The sequence below is a fragment of the Coturnix japonica genome, chromosome 4 (assembly GCF_054131305.1).
Source record: "Coturnix japonica strain WE chromosome 4, WE-NBRP24, whole genome shotgun sequence".
In the NCBI taxonomy this organism is placed as follows: Eukaryota; Metazoa; Chordata; class Aves; order Galliformes; family Phasianidae; genus Coturnix; species Coturnix japonica.
The window spans coordinates 53,080,199-53,094,288 of record NC_140666.1 but is presented as its reverse complement, the minus strand read 5'-3'; the positions used below and the strand labels follow the sequence as shown (position 1 = coordinate 53,094,288).

The 14,090-nt window shown below is 41.6% G+C and overlaps 1 protein-coding gene and 1 long non-coding RNA gene across 2 annotated transcripts; one reads left to right on the top strand and one right to left on the bottom strand.

Annotated features, from left to right (window-relative positions):
* Positions 1 to 1,364: 1,364 nt before the first annotated feature.
* Positions 1,365 to 3,076, top strand: STBD1 (starch binding domain 1). Its single transcript, XM_015861811.3, has 2 exons — positions 1,365 to 1,699; positions 1,794 to 3,076. The coding sequence occupies exons 1-2, from the start codon at positions 1,450 to 1,452 to the stop codon at positions 2,615 to 2,617; spliced, it is 1,074 nt and encodes a 357-aa protein (XP_015717297.2). The 5' UTR covers positions 1,365 to 1,449; the 3' UTR covers positions 2,618 to 3,076.
* Positions 3,077 to 7,216: 4,140 nt separating this feature from the next.
* Positions 7,217 to 12,135, bottom strand: LOC146761072 (uncharacterized). Its single transcript, XR_014945862.1, has 3 exons — positions 11,997 to 12,135; positions 8,263 to 8,369; positions 7,217 to 7,334 (listed from the first exon to the last, which is right to left on the bottom strand). It is a non-coding gene; the product is annotated as an uncharacterized LOC146761072 (long non-coding RNA).
* Positions 12,136 to 14,090: the final 1,955 nt, after the last annotated feature.

Genomic DNA, 14,090 nt, shown 5'->3' with positions numbered 1-14,090 from the left:
CTGAGGATCCCAGCTCAGCTAAGTTGTACATAAATACAGAGCATGGAAGTGTCTCTGCTATGAGGGCTAGGTAAAAAGGAATATATAAGTAAACTATGAAAATACAATCTACTGTGCCTATTTTAAGTACCAAGGCTAAACTGAAGGTAAACAGCCCCTTGAAACATCAACAGTTGTAAAGGAGACTGCACCCAAAACCAGATCTGCTGAGGAAGTGCCCAGGCAGGTCCCAGCTTCTCAGCTCTTTCCTTTCTATGTATTACTGGTCAGAAGATCTGAGCATTACATGTTTTACATGTCTGAACTTATTCCACACATCAGAGAAGATGTCTGTACTTAAGCACAAGCTCAGCACTTTGTTAGAGTGGGGCTCTAGGGAAGGCTTACTGTGTTTAACAAAAAAAGAGAAGAAAAAAAAAAAAAAAGAAAAAAAAGAAAAATACTGAATGATGTATTCTGTTATTCACACAGGCCCCCATTTTGCATATAAGCCAGGAAACTTCTCTCTGAAGATTGCACACTTGTGCTTCTATAAATCTGAGTGACATTTACTGTCCTGTTAAGCTGAGGTAGCGCTGCTCTTAATGACACAGAGAGATTAAGAAGTTTACACACTGGAAATAGTTATTCAGACATTAGCCATTCTCTTTTCTGATTATCAAATCACATCAGTGGGCTTTAGAAAACAACAGCTCTGTTCACATAAAGAGAAAGGACATTAAACGAACAAACAAACAAACAGTGGTAAAACCATCTGGAAGTGCTTCTGTAACTCTTCTGGAGTTAAATCTTTGGTGCTAATAGCCCAGCACCTGCTGGACTGAGAAACTGCATCTACTAGACTTTATGATTAGCTAATGTTAGATTTACTTGTGTGATTGTTTCATTTGGCATTAAGATTTGACACCATTCCTCCAAGAGGAACAGAACTGGGTATTAATATGAAGTTAAATCTAATAATTGTCAATTATTTTCTGTATTAATAGAATTTGAAGCCCTGGTAGTCCAAAAAAGCTTCTTGAGCTTAGAAATGAGGATGATGGAAGAGCAGAACAATGCTGTGAAATCCAATTGTAGGCATTAGGGCACGTTGCACAGGTTACAAAATGAACAGCAAGTTTAACTGAGTTCTTCAGGGACACCAGAGGAAGCCTGGCTTTTTTTTCATCACCAGCACCGCTCGACTGCACAGCCTTCTGCGGTTGCTACAGCTCCAGGTTCACCAGTCGCAAACGCTTTCTTTCAAAAACAAAAGATTATCAAGCATTCTGTCCACAACGCAAACCTTTTAGCTCACTACCCTTCTCGCAGCCGCCCGCTCCAGGGGCGGCCCAATGGTGCTGAGGGAAGCAGCGGCCCGCCCCAGGGGCGGCTCCCCCCGGGCCCGGAGCTCGCTTAAAGCCGCGGCCGGGACAAGAAAGGTAGAAGCCCCACTGCCAGTGTCTGGTCATGGCCCGTGACCGCGGCTCGCCCGTGCTGTGGCAGTCCCCGGCTTCCCCCCGCTTGCCTGCAGCCGCTCTGCCGGCTGAGGCCCGCGGCTGGGGATGGCTGGGAGCGGGACTGTGGCCGGCGCTGGTGGTGGGGCTTCTTGCCGCCCTGGTCGCTTGGTTCTGGTACGGCAGCAGCGACGGACGGGGAGAGGAGAGCGGCGAGGCGGCCCCGACGGTCCAGCAGGCGAGGGGAGAGGCGGAGGCTGCAGGTAGCGGGCTGGGGAATGCGGGCTGCCCGTGCCCACCTGCGAGGGCTCGAGTTAACTGTGTTGCTTCAATTGCGTGTTTTAATTCTCTTCTTAGAGGACCTTCTGGTGAGCGGTGAGGAAGTGCTGCGGCAAGCGAAGGCTGCTGCTCTGTCCAGCCCTCAGAAACCAGGAGAGGATTTGACGGCAACACCAGGGAGTGAACTTAACCATATTGTGAGCGGTACGGTTTCCTGTAAATCTCCAGAGACGGAGCAACTGCCGCCAAAGCAGCGTGTCACCTCCTCCGGGACTGATGCTGGGCAGTGTCTGATTGACGCACGTGATGGTCAGGGAGGAGACTCGAGACCACAGGTGGGACAGGCAGGTGAGGGATGGTGTGTGATGAATTCGGCAGGAGCCTCTGGTGAGGTTTGTAAGGACAGAAGCGAGGGGCAGGTCTGCCAGCCAGCTGAGAGCCATGACTTGGACCATGAAGACTGGGAAGTTCTTTCTGAGCACCTGGACTGGGGGGAAGCCGGTCATAATGGCAGCATGGAAGACTCGGACAGCAAAGAATGGGAACAAGGAGACTGCTCTGATGGGGACTTGAAAGCAAAGAGAGTTGCAGCAGTGCCCCCAATGTTTCAGAATATCCACGTGACTTTCCGCGTGCACTACATCACACACTCTGGTGCTCAGCTGATCGGTGTTACCGGTGACCATGAGTGTCTAGGCCAGTGGCACAGTTACGTTCCTCTCAAGTATGATAAGGATGGCTTCTGGTCTCAGTCTGTTACCTTGCCGGTGGACACCAAAGTAGAGTGGAAATTTATCTTGGTGGAGAACGGGAAGGTCACACGTTGGGAAGAATGTGGTAATAGGACCCTAGTGACTGAACATGAAGATCAAATCGCTCATCAGTGGTGGGGATACCACTGACTGCATTTTGGATGCTGCTTATCTAAACCTGCTTAGATTAATCACAGAGCCCTAAACTTTCTCCCTCTTCAGTAGGATTCCTTCATGACTGCGCAGCTCTGTAAGTCCCATGTCAAACCTAATTAAACTGTGTGAGCAGTAGATCATGGTCATCCCCCCCACTTTAGGAAGTCATTTGGCAACTGAAAAATCAACCCTGGCCATCTTCTGAAGATGTGCTGAGTAGGATTCGAAGGCATGAGCAGCATTCTGAGCTGCTGCCTGTCTGGATAATGCTGGACCCTGGACTTGAGTTTGTGCTGCTTTGAGTGGGGCTGTGGGACGTGCTGGTGGCTTAGAGCTTTAAAAGCATACTAGGAAGCGTGGTTACCTACACTGTAAGATGAACTTAAATGTTTTAACTTATGTAATGTATCAAGTAAGCAATAAACACTTTCGGACTAATGGTCCTTTATAACACGACCTGTGAACTGGCTATAAATTGCATAGAACAGATTTGGGTTCCTTGACTGGAAATGTTAGTGCTAAATGACTCCTGAAAGGTAACAGGCACTCTTTAGAGTGACAATGTTTGTTTCTTACCCCCTGCTCTCTAGGAAGCACCCCAGCTCAAAGGAAGGCTTGGCAGATGCATTTATTTTTTTCAGCTGTATCATCACAGTGAGATGGGGAGCAAAGGTCAGAAATGACTGTCTGGGCTTAATAAATTACTTTGTCAGAGTGAGAGCAGGCTTTAGAAAAAAAACAACAAAAAACAAACAAACAAAAAAAACCCAAACCCCAAACAAACAGAACCAAAGCTGCTGTAATACTCAGGGGCTAGAGTTCTTCCTGAAATAGTTACATGGCATATACTGCTTGTGAAAGCATTAAACTATAGTTAAAAAATACTTGGAATAACTATAGTTAAATAATGGAATGCTTCAAGGCAAGTCTTTACTTTGTGAAAACTTATGTAGCCTTCTAAGTAAGGCAGAGCACACAGAGCATTTCCAGCATCAACTGGTTGCTTCTGTTTTGTAAAAATAAGATACCTGCTCCTCTGTCTGCTTTTCATATTGTTAGTTCTAAATATGATGCTGCTTGCAGCAAGCTCCTCTCAAAAATGAGGAACCTAGTTTGCAAATATCCCTTCATCACAATTCACTACAACAAACCTGCTCTGGAGAGAATAGTTTCATTGGGGGTTTGGAACATACACTTCAAAAACCCATTGCAAAGCTCGTTGGCTCTGCTTATGTTTAGCTGTTTAACATGGTGGAGCAGTCTGAGTAGGTGAACTAGACTGTTTTTGAGTGCTAGTTTGTGTTCTCAGGTAGATCAAGCCCCTCCCAACAGTCACATATGTGACAGCAACTTGTTCTGTGAGTTAGTTACTTCAGATAACAACATTATCTTTGCTTACTGGTTGTCTTGAACAACCTAAAGATTCAGGTGAAGAAGTTTTCTTTCCTTCCTCAAGAGACCTTTCCTACATGAGAATAAGGTAGGAAATAGGGGTGAGAGTTGAATTCAAGACTCACTGCATTTTCTTGTTTACTGCTTGCCTAGGATGAAAAGGACCTACTTCTGTGCAAGGAAATGTTGTAGGGTCTGGAAGGTATTTGGGGTCACTGGTGACTGGGCACTAAGGAAGAGGAAGGATTTGACAGTTCAGGAGCTGACTGCTGCTACTTCAGTGATCTAAAATGTGTAAAAGTGTACACGCTGCTCCTGAACTCTCAACAGACAACTAACATGGGACTTAATTATTTACTGCATGAATTTAAAAGGCTTAGGACTTATTTAGCATACCTTAGGTTTAAAAATTATTAGCATGAGACTCATTTCATCAAAGGTGCTACTGCTTCATTGTAACAATTATTTCTCCTGTTTAATTATGACAGTGCTTACCATGTGTTAGCAGAAAGCTAAGCTCTGTCCAAATGCACTGCCAGTGAATAGACTAAACATTTGTGTGAGTTTCCATCACTAACAGATGGCTTCAACTGAATAAGAACTATGCAGAAGCTTATTGACTGAACCTTACCTGCATTTTTTGCTCTTATCTAAAAAAGAGACTAACATGCCTAACACAGTTGAAACAGAAGCAACCTTTGGGAATCACAGATGCCCATGCAAAACATATTAGTCCAAGAGATCTAAAAATTCTCCTGCTTCTGCCATCTATTCAAACAGTGAGATATGTCAACTTGAGGTTTAAGCACTGGTTGAACAGCCATTGCCATTTGAGTATATTTATATATATTGCAGGCTTACCTGAGAAGATTAATGCTGGTGTTAGATTAAGGTATTCACCAGAAAGCCACTTAACCTACACTAGAATAGATTCCTTAATGCAATAATGAACGTGTTTCAAACAGGCTGACTCTGAGAAGTCTCTCAAACTGAGGACAATATTTTAGTTAAACACCATGCACTTTGATCCAACAGGCTGCATGTACAGCCCTCATGGTTTCAGTTTCATCATCTTGCTCAGTGATTGAACTGGGTTCTACAGAGATGTGCATTGTGTTTGTGCATTGTGTTTTTACTGTAAAATCTAAATTATGATCCTGTTCACATCACTGCTTGCCCTGCAGAACAAATGCTATGTAAATGAAATGCAATTTGTACAGTGAAAAAAAGGAAATTTGGATTTTGGCATTATTGAATACTGCAGTTGATTATTAACTTCTCAGAGAGACAATTCCTCACTACTGAACAATCCATTTAAGTCTGAAAATGTGTCTTGATTATGGCTAGGATAATTTTCTTCCCATTAACTGCTATGGTGCTGTGCTTCGGATTTAGGATGAGAACAATGTTGATTACACACTAACATTTTGGTCACTGAGCTGTTCTTGTACTAAGTCAGTTAAGGACTTTTCAGCTTCTCATACCACATTGCCACGAGGAGCTAGGAAGGGACAGAACCAGGACAGCTGACTCACACTAGTAATGGGATAGTTATTACTTTTAGAATGGCTTGGTACCTGTATAACATTGTCCCAGCTGTGAGGCTAATGAAGCTATATATGAGGAAAAGATCCTTATTGACATTCTTATGTGGTTCTATCAGCTCAGAATTTCTAAAAGCAAATAATAAACTGCCTCACTCACAGCTTCGCAAAGAAACTGCAACCAAAGGCCTACAGCTTACAATGACCAGCTTAGGCTGTTGAAAACAAACCATTAGACAGTATAATTACTTTTAGGTGAAATACAATCTAGTCTTATTTGTGAAGCAGTTTGGTATGCAAATGCTAAATGGTATCCCTGGATGGTAAACTGAGTAGACATTGGAGGCTTGGATGAGGACAGGAGTCTCACCGAACATTAACAAGTTTTAAATCATGTACAGAAACCTGCATTGAATCTTGTCTGCTTCCTATTTATTTTGCAGTTGTCTCTGCAAAAACCATACCCAACCCACATTTCTTTGGGAGTTAAACTTACTGTGTGGAGACTCTTTATGTGATCCATTCAAATATACTAGACTGGTGTTAGCATGTTGATTGCCATTTGTGGTGTGCTGCTGTGGTCGGCATTTGCCCAGCTCTCTTTCTGTCATCCACCTGTACAACATGGAATAACAAGGTGATATTTGTGTTGCAAAATCCAGGATGTATATATTCAGCCTTTGTATTTGTGGCCCCTTGCCTCCCCCTTGACCTTCCCAGACCCTCTGCTGGAAGTCCAGACCTGTTCCCAACTCTGTCAGATTCCAGCACAAGGATGTCAAGCTTTTTGCTTGGCAGATCTCCCTTCTCTGGCAATTTGTACCTTTCCACCTGTTCCCTTCTATTCTCACAAGATTGCAGCTGTACACTGTTCAGCCCCTCTTCTGTGTCTGCACACCAATTATTGCAGGTGGACATCCTGCCCATTATAGTGCTCATAGGAAGAAGTCCTCTGCTAATAAGGCAGCAGCTTCCATGACTGACATTTCACAGAACCTTTCTAGACTCTGAAGGGGAACTGTTATTAATCTGCCTCCGTTTTTACTAAAAATCAAAGCAAGTTCAGTAGCAGGTAGTGAAAATTATACAAAAAATACCATTTTGTGAGTCCATTTGCTTGAAGGAATCATGGTATAGGATGAAATCTGAGCAGCCTTGCAATTGTAGGCATGTGGTTCAAAACATTGTATTCACCACAAAGTTAGTGGGAGCCATGGCTGGGTTTCCTGCTTAAACTGGGAATACTTGGTATCTCTGGGACATCCAGATTAACTGGAATTTATGGAACTAGTAACATTAACTATAGTGGTGAAGGGGAAAGGATTTATTTTAGAATGCCAAATAAATGCCCAACACACCACTTCAAAACTAACTTTGAGAATCTGAAATAGTGTGCAAGATCCAGAAGACACAGAAGATAACTCCTACTCAAACGTGAATCAGTTGGCAGTGCCTCGTGGCCAGTGTCACCCACAGCACATGGCTACTGGCAGTGTATGCCAGTGGAAATGTCTGTATTTAAATGTGTATTTACTCCTCTGTACCTCCCAGTCACTTAAAAGTAAAAACTGTAAAGAGTATCCTGGTAAGAATTTTGAAACTGCAAGAACCTTTATTATCCATCTTTAAAAATAAAGCGTATTTTAAACACAACTTACGTGAAAGTAGTCTTTAATGTATACAAATCTTCATTTTAACCACTTTAATAGCTTTATCCTCCTTTTCATTTGCTTTCTCAGTCTTCATTTCCTGAATTTTGATCACTGATGCCAAAGCTTAAAATAGAAGAAAGAACAGATTAGCTGAACACCAGCTTATGTTAAAACGATTGAGACCTCAGAAGCAGACTCCTGGAGCTTTCTAATACCCTCCTGCACGTTACACTCCGTATTTATCAAGATCTTATAAATACAGCTTTGGTTTGCATTTCTTCAGATGCAGGAAAGATGAGCCCAGTTATGGACAGTCACCAACTAATCTGCTTTCTGGAGCCTACATGCCAAATGGCGCAGTAGTGGCAAAATCTTATTTGTTTTAAAATCTCTCTTACAGGACAATGCCGATACATTTGGCTCAGTGCTCACGACAAAAGGATTGTTCATTGTGCACATACATAAGAGGCTTTTCTAAAACTCATCTCATTACAGATTCGTATATACAGCTGCAAAGTAGGATACAGGAAACAGGCTACCTAAGGATATTAGCACTGGTGAAGAATAAATTTGAGAACCTTTGCCTTATACTTTATCGAAATAATTTGAATACTGTCACTGTGGTCAACTCAGATTTAAAAAACAAAGTTGAAGAAAGGATATGCTTTTAAGGTCACTGCTGGGAATCAATGTTTTGGAGTCCGCTGCTGTCATAATATCTTTCAGTTGGGTAAGAGTCATCATCTCTTTTAAAATTTCATATAATTGGACACAACAACATATGATGGTACCCCAATCAGATGCCACGTTTGGAATGTTAAGGATCTTGAAGCTTATTAGTGTTTAGGGGCTTAGCAACAATGCATCACATAGTTAATCTAATTATTCTCCAATGAGTAGAATAACGTGCACATGGATGCTGCTAAAATAAGAACATCTAAAATTACACCATGTAAGAATGCAGGCAGTGCTTTGGCAGGTAACAAAAACAGTTTCTAGGGAATGTAGGTATTTTAAATAACACACCAATATATTCAATAAACTCTCACACCTTGGCTGTTCATCTGTAAGGTTTCCACCTGGTTTTGTAGTTTTTTAATCTCTTTTTTCCTGTAGGTTTCTTAGGTGTATTCCCACTAGTTTCCATGGGCTGAGAAGCTAGAGAAGAAATGGCTTGTTAGCATGGTATGACAGATTTCTTTTAAAAGTCACTATTTATTTAACAATATTATTTAACCATTCCACCGAAAGTTCCTAGAAAATAAAATGTCAAACGTTAAGATTGCCAGGAGAAAAATGAGTGAGAAGACAAGGTTATTAAAAGAACATCATAATTTTTGGCATTTCTGTTCAAGGGAGAATGCCATGGAACTTCTAGACTGCCATTAAACATGCTCAGGGATTTGAGAGAAAGTACTTTATGTTACATAATATTTACGCTCACTCTTTGCCAGTAAAACTGCAATGACTGTATGAAGGAAAGTAATGGTGTCATCTGCATTTTACCAATGGGGAAACTAAGGTAAGGAAAAGTGTAACTTACTGATGGCCAAGAATAAAACAAGAAAATCCAATTCTTTCAAGAATTAGTGCAGAATTCAACCGATGCAATGCCTGTCCGACTGAACACAAACATCTGCAGACTGACACAGTTGCTGCAGAACTTGATGAACAACTACAATCTATTTTTCACTGTGTGGCTGAGCCCACTCTGCAGCCTTCTCTGCTCAGAACTTGGACTCTTTCATTTTTGTTGTAGTCACTGACCTTCAAATAAATGTAGGCAAAGCTAAAAGTGCCACATATGCAGGTAACTGACTATATGCATACATTTATATAGATAGTTTTCTAGGTGTGGAGACACTTAAGCTATATTTTCACGGGAACTTCATAGAATGAAAAATCTATGAACAAAGGTGAAGAAGGCTAAGCCAGTATCTCTGAATCTTGATTTTCAAAGCTATGCCCTTATTATTTCAGTTTAGGTTACTAAATTAATGTCACCACAGTTTAAAAGGTACAGAGCACCCAGCACTGGGTGGTGATTACCATGTTCCTCTCAAAAGCTCATCAATATTTAGATACTTAAATAGAAGATATAGGCAACTTAGGCACCCCAACTTGCATGCTAATTACACAAGATAATCACTACTCACAAATGACTATCACCGAAGATATCCATTTTAACCATGCTGCTATCAGCCTCCACGGACCTTATTTGCAACAAAATAATGTTACATGTCCATATGGTGCACTCGTCCTTAAATGCAGCCAACAAAAACCCTGTAATATAGGATGTGAAGGGCAAAGGCATATCTTGGGACTGAAGGTGTGCAGTGTGTGAGCATAAAGGATCCCTGCAAGCAAGATGATGGCAAAACCTGCATTCTGCAAAAATTATGCTAAATTTTGGTAAGGTTAACTAGTCTCTACAGTGAGAATGTATCCACATTTCTTATTCCACCTAATGACATCAGATGACTACCACAACAGCCATACTTGCCTTTCCCAGGTTTGGTCCCATGTATTTTCTCAGGCACTGTAAATTCTTAGGGTGCAACAATGAGAGAATGGAAATGGATCACTGATTTCTTTCCAAATAACAGACAGATCGATCTTAAGTATCAGCACTGGCAGACACTATGAAGTGTTCCAGAGAGTAAAATCCCACTGGATATAGTGTTAACCTTTAGTAGAAATGCCCAGTTTTCATAGGCAGCTCTGCATAGCGATTTCAGTCCCAATTTTTAAAATGCATATCCCACAACTCTTATTGTTTCTCAAACATTGCCAGGATCGTCCTACTGCATTCACCTGACAAATATCCATCTGTACGGTGCATGCTTGTGTGGAAAAATCATGGTCTGAGCAGGTGACCAGCCCATGAGAAAGGGCTCATGTTTGGCTGGGAAAAAAAGTAAACTACATCTACATCTGTAGTAAACTACAGATCAGTCCCTTCAATTGTTTTACTTTATAATGCTATTGGTAATAGAAATAATAATAGAAATAACTATCTACACTTTCCCCCCCCTCTTTTATATATTTAACAAACAAAAAGAGGACTTGAGAGGCCACAATGTACAATACAACTGTGCTAATGCGGATGTAAAATACATGGTTGGTAACAAGGTTAACTTGTCTTGTTACATAGTTAATGTTAAATAGTTACAATAGTTACTTTTCCTTCTTTAAATAGTGTGCTGTGAAAAGGAGTGGGAACACTGAATAATTCATTTTCATTGAGCAGGAAAATTAGCTCTAAGCCATAATAAAAACCTTTACCAATCAGATTGCTTTTAGCTCTCTAGCAGAATTCTGTCTTCAGTTTTAAAATACAACCTGGCTCCCTTCCCATGCTTGTTTATGACTGATGCCAAGGCTTCCTATGATGCCGTGTGCTTACTAAGGCGCTGTGGATGCACAGATACAAGAGATAGCTTTAACTCTGAAACTTCAACAATGAGAAAGATGGTCACTTATACTTTATACAACAAACGCTCTGCACTGGAGCATTCTGTCAGATGACAAGGTCTAACCTTTATTAATTTCCAAGAATTTGCTGTACCACAGATGTTAGTTCTCTGCAAGCACCTGCCTATGCTGATTCTTGGTCTGCCAGTACATTAGCTGCAATATGGGCTCTGCCTTCATCATTCTCTGCCAGCAAACCAAACCACGACTCCCCTGAAGCAATGTGAGCACCCCATACTGGAAGGGAACCTTCTGCTACACCAGCAGCCATATTTGGAGTCAGAAGGCGAGCTCCATTCTATTTTTAACACTAGCTCAATTTAGCAGCTAGCTGAGCTGTGCTGAGCTGAGCTGGGGCTACTACCTGCAAGGACAGCCAGCATACTTTGTCTGCCTTTCAGCTCATTCATTAATTGGTCTTTTTACAGTCTCATATCATTAACTGCACGGAATCTCTCAATACATGTTTATCAGCTTAACTTCATCCAGTTCCATTTGGTGTATTCTCAATTCTTTCTCCTACTTCGCAATGTATTTTCTCCATTTGTGCCACTCCAACTATTTGACTTATGTTGTCAGTTTGCTTTTGGAAGACCTGAATAATCCTTTTCTTCCCTATTACCCACAGCTGTTTCACACTCCAGCTTCACACAGTGCGAACACTGACAAACCTCCAGGGCTCCCTTCTAACAGCAAACTGTGAAGAAAAAGAACTGTCCTTATACTTATTAACATAATGTTTTCTGGCATATTAAGAAATAACTTTATGTCACACAAATGAATTTTGTTCTTCTAATATAGATTAGAAGGAACTCAGGGAGATTGAGGCAGTTGGTTCCTCCCTTTATAAAGGCCAACTCTTTGTTTTGCCTGGATGAACACAGATTTTACAAATACTTGGTAGTATCCTCTGTTAAGTTTTTAACCAACAATTAGATGGACGTTACCCTCTTATATTTCCAGATACAGACTTCTTTAAACATCTTATTCCTCAGGGGAAGGTGGGGGAGAAAAAATGATTGTTTAGAGATAGTTTTGGGGTTTAACTGGCCTTATTTGGATTTTCCTAGGTACTCTGGCAGATTGAGCAGGCCAGAGAGAGCTGCAGCAGCAATGCCATCAGATACAACTGACATCGTGCAATTTGAGGAAAAATAGCACTTCCAACTCTTGAGGGCACATCATGGAGAAAAAACAAAACCTTTATCCAGAACTCAATCCCAAGTACTAGAAATGTCATCTTATTGCTTAAACACTTTCCAACCCCCACGCAACAGCACCTCAAAGTTAAAAACAAACACCCTCACACACCTGCAAAGGGCTATCCTGATCCCCCTCAGTGCCTCTAAGCCCTCCACGTGTCTCCTCCCGTGTGTTTTGTTGTTTATTTTCTTAACTTTCTCGACGTCAACTACCTCCCCTCCATAAGGCCGCTCCTTCGCTGTGAGGAGAATCACTTTTCCCGCCTCCTCCCGTTCCCGCCTCCGCCCGCCTCTCCTCAGCGCCGCCGGCTTCCGACTCAAAATGGCCGCTCGAGAGCGACCCCAAGCGGGGCCATGAGCTTGAAGGGAGAAGTGCTGAAGAACCTTCCTCTCATCGGAGGGAAGGCTCAGAGCACCAAAAGCCTCCTACCAAAAAAAACAGTTCTTGCATAAAATCAAAGCCTTCGGATTTTTGTACCAGTCTCTTCAGAGATAAAAAATGGTTCTTGGTTCTTTTCAGCTCCAGGTGGGGGACAGGCACAGTCACCAGTCGATCACCTCAGTAAAGGACACCAGGCGGCTGAGTGCTCTGTTCCAGAGCTGGCTTCAGAAGTGAACAAACAGGCTTCAGCTAATGGGCCCTCCTATGTAAGAGAGTGTGTGAAATTCAGCCTTTCTCTTTCTATGGAGGTTGGAACCTGTGAACCAAAGGGCTGGGCACCGAGGTCATGCATTTGAAATATAGAAACCCAAAGTAATTTTCATAACAAGTTGTAATTGCAGAGTGAGGGGCATACGTTTCATTCAGGGGCCATAAATTGGCTTTGGCAATTTGGCACACGTTTTGCTCTGTTTATATTGGTAATCTTAATTCTTTGCTGTCATGATTATTCCCTTAATCGCTCAGAATTTTCTTCCTCCTTCCTCTGAGCTAAATAGGAGGAATGTTTATTTGAACAAAGTGTCGTGTTTAATTTTGCAACCAAAAACGTAGTAGTAAATGTACAAAATGTGGAAGCTGAACATTCTCTCTTTGATTTCTAGATTTAGCCTAATAACTCGCCAGCTCAGGGACTCAGGATTAATAATATCTTTCTGAATACTTAACAGATTTTTTTTGCCTCCTTTCTGAAAAGTAAATGCTTGCTAACTAATCTGTGAAATGTTTGCATTTAAGTCAATAGAAACCATTTGAACTGGCAACTTCGTTAAAAACCTGCGTTACCCAGAGCGCAACAGATGGGGGCAGCATTGCTCCGGAGAGCTTCTTCATTTGCAAAACAAACTTGGAATGTGTGAAGGAGTTTAGTAAAAGTTAAGGCAGCCATCAGCGAGGAGGCAATGCTTTGATAAATATAAGGTATGTTCTTGAACTCTAAAAAGTGAAAATGATGACATTTTCTCCTGCCTTAGTAGGAGATAATTCAAGCTTTTATTTATTATTATTTTTCTTGAATCCAGGTCTTTACTGGATCCCAAGAACAGAGCTCTCAGCTCTGTTCTGAGAGGATCTCATCAGAGAATTCCTTTCACTTGTGCTATGTGAGGTTCTAGCCAGAAGCAAGGTGAGAGAAAAAGGGTTTATGTTTAAGACTTCAGAATGGTTATATGTAGGTGAACAATGAATACTGCTTAATTGAAATATATTTATCAACATTGAAATCTATTTATCAGAAGAATTAGCTCTAGCCTCATGCACAGAAGTGCTCATCTGTGTTTTGTTAATTCTGCTTTCTTCATTAATAATGGCTGCGTGTTATTAAGTTATTGTGCGCTGGTTTTGTTTGTGCAGAGCCTGGCAGAAAATTACATTGGACTCAGTCCTCTTTGAAAATGGTCACAGTCATGAGAATCCATCTGGCATTCTATTATTCAAGAACTCTCTATTTCAAGGAACAGTTGCATCAAGGCCTGCTGTGGCTCATAAGCCCCAGCAAGACTTATGGCAAGTGCAGGAGTCAAGCAGACTGTCACAAGGGGGAGAAAACTGCACTTGAAATGATGACAAACTTGGTGGTGTTACTGACAAAAATGATGTTGTATTTGGTGTGTTGTATTCAGCACCCAAAAGGAACTGTAGTACTGGAGTAGAAGAAAAAGTACCTCAGAAAAGACGGTTGTAAGTTACTCATCAGCCATTGCCAACACCATGAGAGAAAAAAAAACTTACTGAATATGTTGTGCCTGTAGACATTAGATACAG